The sequence below is a fragment of the Lactuca serriola genome, chromosome 2, assembly GCF_051521515.1.
Source record: "Lactuca serriola cultivar US96UC23 chromosome 2, Lser_US96UC23_V15, whole genome shotgun sequence".
NCBI classification, from domain to species: Eukaryota; Viridiplantae; Streptophyta; class Magnoliopsida; order Asterales; family Asteraceae; genus Lactuca; species Lactuca serriola.
The window spans coordinates 220,222,420-220,236,688 of NC_136409.1; the positions used below are offsets into that span (position 1 = coordinate 220,222,420).

The following is a 14,269-nucleotide window of genomic DNA, read 5'->3' on the forward strand; positions in this document are numbered from 1 at the left end:
TGTTTACGGGACCGAGCTCAGGATTGGTGGGAGTAAGTGGGTGACTCGTTGGGAGCCTCAGCTATCGAGGTTATGACCTGGTCGGACTTTGTGACCAGGTTCAGGGCAGAGTTTGTGCCGGCTTTCGAGCTTCAGCAGCTGGCCAGGGAGTTTCTGGACATGAGACAAACGACGGAGACTGTGGCGGAGATAACCGCCAAGTTCCGGGAGAGGGCCCTGTTGGTGCCCCAGTATGCGGGCGATGAGGATATGAGGAGGACCCGCTATCATGACATGCTTCGGGCTGATATCCGGGAGCACGTTAGTTTTTCAGCTTGCCCCACCCTGGGCTCCATGATTTCCAGGGCGAGGGAGAGGGAGATAGATTTGGAGCACATCCGGAAACGGAAGTCAGAGGAGGGACAGACAGGAGGGGCTTCGGGGAAGAAGCCCAAGGGATCAGATGGTAGGCCGAAAGGCCAGTCAGGACCGAGCCGCTGCAGGAAATGCGGCAGGCCGCACGAGGGGGCGTGCAGGTTGGGATATTCCACTGTGGAAATGGGAAGATATCACGATGGATTTTATCACAAAGCTTCCCAGGACCACGCGTGGGGTGGATTCGATTTGGGTCATCGTGGATCGATTGACCAAGAGTGCTCACTTTATCCCGATTCAAGAGAGCATATCGGCCGAGAAATTGGCCGACATCTATATCAGGGAGATCGTGGCGCGGCACGGGGTGCCAGTATCGGTTATCTCGGACAGGGATGTGCGTTTTACTTCCAGGTTCTGGAAGAGGTTTCATGACGAGTTGGGCACTCGCTTGCATTTTAGCACCGTCTTTCACCCGCAGACGGATGGCTAGAGCGAGCGGACCATCCAGACTTTGGAGGACATGTTGCAGGCATGCATGTTGGATTTCGGTGGTAGCTGGGATACCTACTTTCCCTTGGCCGAGTTCTCCTACAACAACAGCTACCACGCGAGTATCGACCGCCCTCCATTCGATATGTTGTACGGACGGAGGTGTAGGACCCCGATATGCTGGGGTGAAGTTGGCCAGAGAGTCATGGGGAGCACCGAAGTGGTGCTCAAGACGACCGAGAGGATCCAACAGGTTTGGAGCAGGCTTCAGACTGCTCAGAGTCGACAGAAGAGTTACGCCGAAGAGCGTCGATCCGACTTGGAGTTCCAAGTTGGGGATATGGTTCTCCTGAAGGTGTCGCCTTGGAAAGGCGTCATTCGATTCAGGAAGCGGGGCAAGTTGGGCCCGAGATTCATCGGACCGTTCAGGGTTGTAGCCCGGGTGGGTAAGGTAGCGTATAGGCTGGATCTGCCAGTCGAGCTCAGCCAGATCCACAGCACTTTCCATGTTTCTCAGCTGCGAAAGTGCCTACTGGACGACTCAGCAGTAGTGCCGTTAGAGGATATTCAGGTTGATGACAGCCTGAATTACTTTGAGCGCCCAGTCGCAATCCTCGACAGGAAGTCGAAGGATTTGAGGAACAAGAGGGTGGAGCTAGTGAAGGTGCAATGGAAGCACCTCAAGGGTTCGGAATGGACTTGGGAGCCGGTGGACGAGATGATGGAGCATTACCCCGAGCTGTTTCAGGATCGAGCAGCAGACTTCGAGGACGAAGTCTAAAATAAGTGGGGGAGATTTGTAGCACCTGGTTCCTGGTACGTAAATCCTATTTGAGTATTTTCCATTTTTAGCCTTGGACTCGGCGAGTCATAGGTCCGACTCGTCGAGTAGAGACGGGACACGTTTAAGTTGGTGACTCGGCGAGTCCATATTCCGGACTCGGCGAGTCACCATTGTTGGATGAAACCCTAAGTTTCAGGGGTTTGCACCCTATTTAATCTCTCATTTCTGCCCCAAGCCAGCCCCCATTCACCCTCAGAGCCCTATACCTCGTTCTAAGCCTTAATTCTTGTGGATTTGAAGTCTTTGGTGTTCTCTTGAAGCTTTGGAGTGAGAAGGAGAGGAGATCAAGAAGGAGAAGAGGAGATCAAGAAGGAGAAGAGGAGGTCAAGCATCTTTGAGCTATCTCAGAGTGTTCACTAAGGTATGGCTCGTTTTCCCCCATGTTTTCATGCTTATGGCCCCATTAAAGTCCTTCATGAACCATCTCCAAGCTTGTGTTTACTTGAGGACTCGTAATAAGCAGAGTAGCTCATAGATCTAAGTGGAATCGAGCTCCAGGAGCCTGGATCTACCACCTTTATGGACCCATGTTGCTTGTTCACCCTAGATTTACCCTTTTGAGGCATTTTGAGCCCTAAATCCCTCATTGGTGAGTATCTACACGTAAAGTTGGAAACTTTACGTGTGATTCATGCTCTAGGAACCCAGATCTGTGAATGGCATGGACTGGAATCAAGCAAAACCGCGTATTTGGTGATTGCATGGCAACGACTCGGCGAGTCGTTCATCTGACTCGGTGAGTCTGCTTGCGAGTCTTCGAGTTGTCCCCTTTTTTGTAGTGTCGAGTGTGAGCAGTGAGTCACGGGGTGGGACTCAATGAGTTGGAAGCTGAACTCATCCATGGAGGAACTCGGCGAGTCAATGCCCTGACTCGGCGAGTTCAAGGCAATCTCCTTAGATCAAGAACAGACTCGGCGAGTTGTTCATACAACTCGGCGAGTCGCAGCATAAGTGTTCATCGGATGAAGATGAACTCGACGAGTTGTTCATACAACTCGGCAAGTAGGATGAAGGACTTGAATATCAGTTTAGAAGGAGAACTCGTCGAGTAATCGCCTAACTCGACGAGTAGAAACGGGATTTAGGACAATCGTTTGGGTAGGGACTCGGCGAGTTGGAGAGCCAACTCGGCGAGTCGGGTCAACTGAAAGTTGACTCTAACTTTGACTTAGGGCATGATCAGGGGTAAAATGGTCATTTTACCCAAAGGACAGTTAGCAGTGTTTGATTGAGTATGTTGTGGGAATTACAGCCGGAGGATTTCAGGAGCAGCAGCAGTAGCAGTAGACAGTCAGTTCCCGATCAGATCAGCAGTTACTTTGAGGTGAGTTACCTTCCAGTAGCGGTGGGTCTAAGGCCATAATGTCGGCCCACCAGTAGGAGACATATGATAGATGATTGTCTCTGTGATATCATCTAGGTTTGCTACTACCTGATATGTTATATGCTAGCATGATATGTTATATGTGATAGTAGTAGAGTTCGGTTGTTAGGACCGGAGGGTAGTCAGACACCCCAGATACGTCTGACAGTATGTGATGTTATGTTTATATGCTAGCATGATCTGTTATATGAGTTAGAGGAAGTAGGAGGGGAGCAGTCCCCGAGTTCGGTTGTTAGGACCGAAGGGTAGTTCAGACACCCCAGATATGTCTGATAACATGTTATGTTATGATATGTGATAGTAGTAGCAATAGGGGTGAAATAGTCCTCGAGGATCGGTTGTCAGGACCGGTGGGTAGTCAGCACCCTAGAATAGCTTGACACGGGTAGTCAGCACCCCAGAATGGCTTGACACGGGTAATCAGCACCCCAGAATGGCTTAACACGGGTAGGACGGCACCCCAGAATAGCCGCACGGGTAGTCGGCACCCCAGAATGGCCGTACCGGGTAGTCAGGCACCCCAGAATAGCCTGGCAGTATGTATGATATGTGTTGTATGGTATGTGGTACGATGGGGGAACTCACTAAGCTTTGTGCTTACGTTTCTCAATTATTGTTTCAGGTACCTCTTCAGCCAAGGGGAAGGAGCAGGCGCGGTAGCGGCTCATCACACACACTCCTTGATTCTGCATTTATGAGTTTACCCTAGGATTGATACTCTGATATTTCGATTGGTTGTATGATTTGGCTTTTAGACATGGTTTGCGTTGTGATGTGGTTGATCAAACAATGTTTTTAATTATTAATGTTTTCTAAAGTAATGTTTTAAAAATGAAATTTTTGGACGTGAAAATTGGGTCGTTACAAGTCATGGGTAAACCCTAATCCATACTCTTGGGCTTATTATCCATGATCCATGATTCAAGTGGGCTAACTCTTTATGGATTCTTCCATAAACTTAGTCCATCGTGTATCATAAGCCCAAAACATATATATAACTAATTTACATAATTAGTCCCATTAATTTAATTAGTCTCTTTTGATCACTAAATTAATTCCAAATTAATTCTTGATCGATACTAATTAAACCATATGATTTCATATTAATATATTAGAAATTAAGAACTTAAAATATATTAATAAATAATAAATAACCTCTTCTCAAAAGTCCATCCTATCAAATTGTCGTGGTGATATGCAACCCAAATGGACCATGCTACTCTCGGATCAAGTACATACCAATTATAGTTATGGGCTTAGACACCTAACCCAACAATTATATGTTTGTGTAGTGGTACTTTGGGGGAACTCACTAAGCTTTGGCTTATAGTTTCTAGTTTCATGTTTCAGGTACTTCAGATGACCGTGACAAGGCGATGTTATGATCATACACATCCTTCTATGACATGTTCTTGGAGATTTATGATACACTGATCTTTGGATATTTGTACATTATACTTGATGGGTTTTGTTTGAAAACGATGGTTTATTTTTATTTGAAAATGAAAATTTTTATCTTGATTTTGGGATGTTACATGTGAATGAAAGGGTTCCAGCAGCACAACATAGGCAATGTGCTAGGCACATATGTGCTAACTTCATGAAATTATGAAAAGGAGGTATTGTAAAACTCGCCGAGTTGGCCGATTACTCCTCCGAGTACTCGCTACTTGGCCTCTTACCGAGGCGAGTTACAAAATATCGAGTATTCCCTGATCGGCCCCTTACTGAACTAAGCAGTGTTGTAAAACTCGGTCAACTCGGTGATTAACATGTATAATATACTTAATTATTTATTATTTAACACACACATGTGATTATTACTACTTATATATCTTAATTTTTCAGTAATTATTCACGAAGTGAGACCATTATGTTTTTTTTTTATTTATTTATTTTTTTTTATGTATTCACATGTATCTAATTTTGTTATATACTTCAATCAACTTATGATTTTGACATATATAATTTCCCTAAAAATATTTATACATTAATTACCAAATCCGAGTAATACCGAGTACTCGCTACTCGATAGTCGACCGAACAGGTACCGAGTAACGAGTTCTACAACCTTGTGAAAAGGTTTAAGGGCCAACTGTTTAGAAAGCTTTTTTGGTACGCTGCTGCATCCACTACCCCTGTTAGGAGCATATGAATGAAATCAAGAAATTATAACCACTAGCTTATGATCATTTGATGGAAATGGACCATAAAATTTGGAGTAAACCATTTTTTTCAGACTAATATGGCTTGTGATGCATATGAAAATTGTATATCTAAAGCTGCCAGGAAGAGATCACTAATCACCATGTTCGAAGAAATTCGAATTTATGTGATGGAAAGGCTTTATAGACAAAAGATTAAGGGACAGTCTTGGGATTTAACCATATGTCCTTCCATTAGACTGAGGTTGTCCAAGCTTAAGGATTGTCAAAGGTAAGTGCTTTAATATGTTTGTCCTTATATATGTTTACCCATCATTATCTGTATGCGGACAAGTTTTGGAAAGTTATACCTGATGGGTTTTGAGCAAAACATCAATCTTTTGGTGTACATGCGAACCCTAATAGCTTTTGGATCTAGTTTGTCTAATGAACATGCAATTGAATATCCAAAGCTATAAACCCTAGATCTATCAAATAAGAACTGAAATAAGGGTTTAGTAATTACCTTTGATTGTTATATTGCAATAACAATCAATTCCTTGCTTTGATTGGCTTCAGAAAGCTTAGTGCATCAAGTGTTGCACCTCTAATGGAGTCACAAACACCACTAAGAAACTTGGATGAAGAGGATAACAGAGGAGGCTGCCCAAAACGTCTAGAAACCCTAAAGGAACTCATGTCCACGTTTTTGGGGCATAGGGGCCCTTTATATACATGTAGGCTATTAGGGTTTACAACTAGGAAACCCTAATCTGGCTGCTTAAGCCCTAAGCAGCCCATGGACTCCTTTAACATATCCCTTGGATGATTTCTAATGGGCTTCCCATAGAATTTTTCCAACCTATATTTTATTAGGTGATCTATAGCCCAATTATAATTATCTTATAATTACAACTCCAGTCCCCTAAGTTTAATTAATCTCTTTTAGCCACAAAATTAATTCTTAATTAATTCTTGACTAATATTTATTAAACAATATGATTTCTCCTTTAATATATTATTCTCATAATATATTAATAAATCATAATTAAACCTTTCTCTCCTTAATTCATCCTACATATTGCTATGGTGAAGGCAACCCAAAAGGACCATGCTCATAATCGGGTCAAGTACATACCAAAATAGTTATGGACTTAGACACTAATCCAACAATACCATATGGTTATCAACAGTATGAAGTCACATTTGGGTATGATGCATATGATATGGACCTTGGTAGCTAACATGTGGCTGCAAAACTTGGCAGTTAACAGGTTAAGCTTGTGTCCATGGGTATTCTTACATTTCAAGCTTCAACAGGGATGTAGAGGACTATGTATCACCATGGTTTACCAAAACAATGTTCTTAAACTATTATAGGTATACTATTAACCCATTCAATGGTAGTGATATGTGGCCTTATGTAGACTATATCAAGTCATTGCCCCCCAAAAGGAGAAAGCTACCAGGAAGACCATCAACAAAAGGAAAAATGGATCATACTGAGAGGGAAAACCAGGGAAAAAGGCATGCAGTAACAAAAAAGGTAGTGTGATAATACATAATACAACCAAATATCCTCAAAAACCAACTGAGGAATCATCAAATCCAAGTTCAAAGCTGGTATGTTTGATATATATATATATATATATATATATATATCTTGTATACTTAACATATTTGGCATAACTTAACTTTTCAAGTATTGTAGAACATGTAAAGTGAAGGTTGCGTTGGAACATGAAGTTGATATAGAAAGTGACAACGAAGTTGAAATGGAACCTGATAGTGAAGTGGAGTCTTTTGATGTTGAATTTGAAGATCAAGCAGAAGATGCTATTCAGGAACAAGTTCAAGCTCAACCTGAAGATGATGTTGAATTTGAAGATCAAGCAGAAGATGTTATCTAGGAACAAGCTCAAGCTTAACCTCAAGATGATATTGAAGTTCAAGCTGAAGTGCAAGTTCAAATTGAAGAGGAATTGGTTGAAGTTCAAGTTGCAAAGGAATTGGTTGAAGTTCAAGTTGAAGATGATAATCAAATTACAGTTTAAGATCAAGTGGAAGAGATTATGCAAGAAGTACCAACTTTTCAAGTTGTAGTGGGACAGAGGGCAAGGAAACATTGATAAAGAATTACAAAAATTAAAATAAGAATGAAGTGGGAGAGGAAACAGGGAAGCAATGGTGACAATCCTTATGAGTTGGAATAACATTTGGCTTCTTGGATTCTTGTTAATGTTTTGGCATATTTGACAGGCATCTTTTAACTTTTGGAATCTTTTGGCAGTAATGCATGTTTAAGTGTGTATTGTTTAACTTTTTGCACAACTTTTGGTTGTAATGCATGTTTAACTGTGTTATGTATAACTTTTGACAAATTTTTTGAAATCAGTGTTCCTTGGAATCTTTTACCGTCTATATTCTAATACCATTTGTAATGTTTATAATTTCTTACCATCTTTTATAGTACCAATTGTAATCCAATTGTAATCACAATTCCATTACAATGTTTTTACAATTCCATTCCAATGATTCAATACATTCAAATCATCAAGTATCCATTTTTTCCGAACAATCAAAATTTCATTCAAAACATCAAAAAGGATACATAATTTAGTCATAATACATCATAAACTACATAATTTAAAACAACATTTTTACATACAAATGAAACAACACGATCAATGCAACTTTATGAGTATACAATTTCCAATTGACTTTGTCCGGTTGTTGTTTATTGATGTTATTCTCTTATTCGATCTTCATCCTGCATGTACTAATTTCATTCTCCAAGGTACAAATTTTCAAGGTAAGATTGCAACTTTCTTCGGTTTTCATCTTGTAATGCCTTTTTCCATCTTTCATCCCTTCATCCTCATCCAACCATTGCCAAAATTTACAACTTGGACTTTTTCCATTCTTCAAGATTTTTTTTAAAAACGGTTAAAAATTGTTGGATGAAGAAGAAGAAGAAGTTAAAAAAAAATTAAAAAAAAAAAATTGATTTACTAGTGAGTTTTGACAAACTCTGAATTTCCTTCCAGGATTGTCGGGAGTTCTTGATATCTTCACATGAGATGACAAGTCACAATCACATGGATGACCTGGTTGCAATTCGTCTTGTCGTTTGAAAGAAAAAGATGAGAAAGAAGATGTTATCGATCGATCTAGGGTTTTATTTAATGAGCAATCATATCTCACCCTTCTTATAATGTAAACCACGATAAATACGTATAATGTCACGTAGATGTAGGTGATAAATATTACAAGGTAGAAGGCACATAGATGCCACAGTCGAAACCTACATTAGATGATTAATATTAGCTACTTGTGAACGACTAAAACAAGATAGCTGCGTAAAGGAATAAAAAAAAAAAACAATATTTCCTGAACATACCAAAATGTTTGTCACTTTTAACGAGTCGATTTCCTTTTTATAAAATGCCAATCAAAATCATAGATCGCTCTTTCCCGCAGTTCTCAACATGACATCAACCGTCCGCCACCGTCTGCCACCCTCTCATCCTTCCGACTCCGACTCTTCCGACTCGGACTCCACTTCAACCACACCAAAACCCCTCAACCACACCGACTTTTCCAACACAATCTTCAGATCCTACGTCGAGATCTCCGGTCTTGAATCCCCGGACCTCACCAAAATCCGATCTTTCCTGACTTCGTCACGCTCCGGCGCCCTATCATGTCTCATCTGCCTCGAACGCATTCGTCCCACAGATCCCACTTGGTCCTGCTCCTCTCGTTGCTTCGCCGTCTTTCACCTCCTCTGCATCCAGTCATGGGCCCGCCAGTCCTCCGATCTATCGTCACTACGCGCCGCCGCTCGTGGCGCAGATGATCGCAATTCGACTTGGAACTGCCCTAAATGCCGTATCGAGTTCCCCAAAACCCTGATCCCGAAGACATACACTTGTTTCTGCGGTAAAATCGAAAATCCGCCTCACGATCCTTGGATTTTACCTCATTCTTGCGGAGAAATCTGTAATCGATCGTTGAAATACGACTGTGGACACAAATGTTTGCTTCTATGCCACCCAGGACCCTGTCCCTCCTGCCCTAAGCTCGTTAAAACCCGTTGCTTTTGCGGAGGTGTTGAAGATACCAAACGCTGCGGATTTAAGGACTTTTCGTGTAACAAAACTTGCTCAAAGCTATTAGATTGTAAAACACATTGCTGTCCAGAAACATGTCATCCCGGCGGATGTCCGCCTTGTAAAGCTACAGGAGTCTATAACTGTCATTGCGGTAAGGTAACAGAGAAAAGAGAGTGTTTTCAGAGGGATTTCAGGTGTGAGACTCCATGTGAGAAGCTTCTTGGATGTGGGAAACATGTATGTAGCAAAGGGTGTCACGAAGGTGAATGTGGTGATTGCCCTTTGCAGGGGAAACGAACTTGCCCATGTGGCAAACGGATTTATGAGGGAATGGCTTGTGATGTTGTGGTGCCATCGTGTGGTGGGACATGTGACAAAAAGCTGATGTGTCGAATCCATAGTTGTCCTGAGAGGTGTCACCGTGGGCTTTGTGTTGAATCTTGTAGGATTGTTGTCATGAAGTCTTGTAAATGTGGGAGCTTGAAGAAACAGGTAAAAAGTTAGTTGCTTTTTAATTGGTTTTTTAGAACTTTTTTCTGCTAAAAGATTGAATATGAATTGAATTTAGAATAGGTTCCTTGTTATCAAGATGTAGTATGTGAAAGGAAATGTCAACGGGTGCGGGATTGTGGACGCCATGCGTGCAAGAGGAGATGTTGTGATGGTGATTGTCCTCCTTGTTCAGAGGTATGAAATTTTCTTGATAACATTCCCATTTTTGTAATTTTCTTGATGGTAATCTTTAAGTTCTTTTATGAAATTTCAGATATGTGACAAGAAGCTAAGATGCAAGAATCATAAATGCCCATCTCCTTGCCATAGGTAGATTGTTTTCTCTTAATAATTTGGAGAAACAGATAAGAAGGCTGGTTATTGAGATAAAATGTGATTTTACTTGTTTTTTTTGTTCAAAACACGCTTGAATATTTTCTTTTTTGATTTTTCTTCCATTATTATATGTTAAGTTTGAAATGAGGCTTTAATAGTATGATTGACTTGGTTTTGTTTTTTTTAGAGGTGCTTGTGCTCCATGTCCAGTAATGGTGACTATTTCATGTTTCTGTGGTGAGACACACTTTGAGGTGAGACTTAAGCCATTTGCATTGTACAAATAAGTCAAGATTATTGTAGTTTTCAGTTATGATGACTTGAAGAAAATCTAAGCTTTTTCTCCAAGAACAATGATTGTATTGTGAAGGGCTAAATGCAAGAAATAGCAAAATACTTTCATTTATTTATGTATGATAGCATCATACTTTTATTTCTTTCTATAAAGCATTTTAATTTCATTCTTTTTTTCGTAAGGCATTACACTTTGAAAAATCTATCCAAAATCGCATGTATCTATATGACATTGCAATAATCGAGTAACTTTTCAAAGCAAACTGTTGTGATAGGAAGAACATGGAAGTAAGAAGCTATAAATAATAATCATATCTATGGAAGTTTGTTGCTATTTCTTGCATTAACCCTATTGTGAAATACCAGTTACGCTTTACATAAAGTCAAGTATACATTGATATGGCAGTGACTTTTTTCTACATAGTATGATACTTTTTTATTTTTTATATATTTTGAATGTAATCAAATAATATTTCATGGAACATGTATCTATCAGGTTCCTTGTGGTACTGAAAAGGAGCAAAAACCTCCTAAATGTTCCAAGCGATGTCAAATAACCCCTTTATGCAGGCATAAGTCAATTACTAAGGTAAATTACCACTCTTTATTCAGGCATAACATAAGTCAATGAGAGACTTTTCCCATTAAGTTCTACTTTTTTACAAAGTTTCCTCATTTATATTTCCTTGTATTTCTCCAATTCATTTTTATTATTTTCAGCCACATAAGTGCCATTATGGAGCATGTCCACCATGTCGTTTGGTTTGTGATGAAGAATACCCTTGTGGCCATAGATGCAAACTAAGGTTTGTTTCACCTCCTTTTCTTCATCCACTTTTTAAGCATTATATTATTTCCTTTATGAATCATCATGATGATGTGTACATCAATTTTGAAAAAGAATCATGTATACAAATATTAAATGAAGGTGCCATGGTCCTATACCTCCTCCTAACCCCGAGTTTACATTGAAACCCAAGAAAAAGAAACAAAAGCTTCAAACTGAAACAACTCCTGGTTCTTCATGCCCACCTTGTCCAGAACTTGTTTGGAGATCATGCCTTGGTCAACATCTTGGAGCTGAAAAAATGGTACAATTTTACCTTTTTGAAACCCGTTAACAAAATCAAAACTTTTTTTTTTTTTAATAATAATAATAATATTTAATTATGCAGATGGTGTGTTCAAACAAATCAAAATTTTCATGTGATAATTATTGTGGAAACCTTCTGCCATGTGGCAATCATTTTTGCACAAAAACCTGCCACGCCCTCAAGATTCCTGGATCAGGAGGCGAGCAATGTGAGGACTGCAATCTACCTTGCCAACGGGTTAGCCTTCTCTTTATACTTGTGTATACAATCCGAGAGAAAAATTCAAAATTACCAAATTGCCCTTATTGGTTCTCTTTGTTGTTGTACAGGAGAGGGATCCTTTATGTCCACATCCCTGTCCCCGAAAATGTCATCCTGGAGATTGTCCGCCTTGCAAGGTGCTGATAAAGAGATCGTGTCATTGTGGTGCTATGGTTCATGTTTTTGAGTGCTTGTATTACAATACCTTGTCTGAAAAGGAACAGACAGCTGTCCGTTCTTGTGGTGGACCCTGTCACAAGTAATCCCCTTCACTTTCTTACTTTTGTTTTTTTAATGTCCACATGTACATATAATATACATAATGTGTTGATTTTTCATTTATGGTTTTGTTTGTGCAGAAAGTTACCTAACTGCACACATTTGTGTCCGGAGACATGTCATATTGGTCATTGTCCATCACCAGAAAAATGCTCCAAAAAGGTAAAAACACTAAAACCCTAATCTTTTGTCCTCTCTTTTTGAGTTTTATAGATGATTGATTAATGTGTCAAATAGGTTATAGTAAGATGCGGGTGTCAAAGTTTGAAAAAAGAGTGGGCATGTCATCAAGTACAAGCCACATATATCAATAATGGGCGTGATCCAAAAGATATAACCAAAAATCAATTTGGTGTTGGACTTCTTCCATGCAATTCAGAATGCAAGAGTAAACTCAAAGTTGATGATCCTGACTTGCATCTCCGCAAACCTAAAGCTCCTGAGGTGGTCTCATAATTCATACATAATTATGTTTTTCTTTTCTTCTTTTAGATCACACAGGACATGACATGACATAACAGATTGTATAGTGTAGGACAAAAATAAATAATTGCAATGTTTTGTCCCATGTAACTTTTTTTTTTTTGAAATTTTTTTAGAAAAAGGAGACGGATGTGGAGAATCATGTACGGAAACGTAAAAGAAGGAAAGAGAAATTACAACAAGACCATCAACTTTCAATGTTTCAGGTTAGTTTGTGTTGCTTGAGAAGAAGGGTATAAGTGTGTCATAATTTGTTTGGTTTTGTGACTTTTTTTTTTTTTTTTTTATTGGTGTGGATATTGAACAGAAAGTTATGGGGATTTTTTGGAAGCTATTGGTGTTGGTTATGATTGTGGTGAGTTTGATTTTAATGGCGTATTTTGGTTACAAAGGGTTGTTATGGGTGAATGATTGGATGAATGAAGTGGAAATACAAAGACAGAGAAAGAGATATCCGAGAATGTAACAAGGGTACAAGGTTGAGAAATTGGAAAAGATAGTGGACAACTCGTGTGAAAATAATATTATTTTGATATTATAGATTCTGTAGAAGGTATGCTGGAATAATTAATCATGAAAGATGCTCTAGAAGATGTTTGAAATTGGTTTTGTTATTCTAGTTTCATGTTGGACATGTGTGGGTAGAACCTTTTGTATTCTAGGACTTCTTGTGTTCTTGAGTTTTTTATAGAGAAAGAAAAAGTCAATGCTGTCAACAGAGAAAAGATGGAATATTATTTTATTTTATTTTTCTTTTTAACTGATCTCTCTTGATTGTCACGGGAAAAGATTTATAAAATTTTACGATGATGAAAATATTTCTAGTAAACATAAAGTTATAAAATCAGTTTCACATCTTGACCGATTAGTAGGGCGTTTGAGATAACGTATTAATTCGTATATTTCGTTTTAAGATATCGGATAATTTAATAAGATTTTTTTAAGAAGAAAAATCATAAGATGTTTTAAATTACCAAATCCAAAACACCTCCTAATCTTATAAAAAGAAAATAATAATTAAAAATCAAAAGACCGACATTTGATTTAGCCTAAATAAAAGTGATAACACATCCCTTACCGATAAATCTTAAAATTTATTTTGTTATCTTGTCGTTTTCCAATAAAAGACATAACAGCAAATTGAATCTACGTAGCATATATCCTTTCAATACAATAACAATAAAGTTAGTCTTGTTTTTTGTCATGTAATATGTATATGTATTTGGTGGATAGTATAAATATGAAAACATCTGGATATTTTGAGTTTCACCAACCAACCTTATAAGTTAGTTATAAACAAATAAACTTCATCTACCATAGAAAGTCATTGAATCGGTGAAACCACCCCCATATTAATTTTATATACTCCTATTAAAGAGGGGAGATGATTTCTTGCTTGCTGTTCTAAAAAAATTTTAGACCGCCGAACAAATAGAGTGGACGGTGGAGGGTCCGTCACAAGCCGCGGGACCTGAGTAACTACCACCACGTGTACCGGCGGCGATTTTTAATTTAATATATACGTGCATTTCATCTTGACATTCTACATGTGCTCTTTACTTTTATTCGTTTTTTCCTAATTGATATCTTTATTTTTTATCAAGCCATTTTTTAAAAAATAATTCCCAATTAGAACAGGCAGCTGAATACAAGTATACAACATAGTTAATATTAATAATAATAATAATAATGAATCAAGA

The 14,269-nt window shown here is 39.0% G+C and overlaps 1 protein-coding gene across 2 annotated transcripts; it reads left to right on the forward strand.

Annotated features, from left to right (window-relative positions):
* The first annotated feature begins 8,599 nt into the window (after nucleotides 1–8,599).
* NFXL2 (NF-X1-type zinc finger protein NFXL2) lies at nucleotides 8,600–13,329 on the forward strand. 2 transcript variants are annotated; one of them, XM_079026978.1, is made up of 13 exons: nucleotides 8,603–9,822; nucleotides 9,904–10,017; nucleotides 10,097–10,152; nucleotides 10,346–10,412; nucleotides 10,949–11,041; nucleotides 11,173–11,258; nucleotides 11,381–11,543; nucleotides 11,628–11,783; nucleotides 11,876–12,066; nucleotides 12,167–12,248; nucleotides 12,324–12,530; nucleotides 12,686–12,775; nucleotides 12,877–13,329. In XM_079026978.1, the coding sequence occupies exons 1-13, from the start codon at nucleotides 8,704–8,706 to the stop codon at nucleotides 13,033–13,035; spliced, it is 2,583 nt and encodes an 860-aa protein (XP_078883104.1). In that variant the 5' UTR covers nucleotides 8,603–8,703; the 3' UTR covers nucleotides 13,036–13,329. The 2 variants fall into 2 exon arrangements, with proteins under 2 accessions (XP_078883105.1, XP_078883104.1); XM_079026979.1 differs by lacking the exons at nucleotides 12,686–12,775; nucleotides 12,877–13,329 and having other exon boundaries at nucleotides 8,600–9,822; nucleotides 12,331–12,530.
* The last annotated feature ends 940 nt before the right edge of the window (nucleotides 13,330–14,269 follow it).

Excerpts from the sequence above, each read along its gene's own strand:
- NFXL2 (XM_079026978.1), top strand. The coding sequence starts at position 8,704 with ATGACATCAACCGTCCGCCACCGTCTGCCACCCTCTCATCCTTCCGAC. Across the intron at positions 9,823-9,903 it reads GTGGGAGCTTGAAGAAACAG|GTTCCTTGTTATCAAGATGT; the intron begins GTAAAAAGTTAG and ends AATTTAGAATAG. Across the intron at positions 11,784-11,875 it reads GCAATCTACCTTGCCAACGG|GAGAGGGATCCTTTATGTCC; the intron begins GTTAGCCTTCTC and ends GTTGTTGTACAG.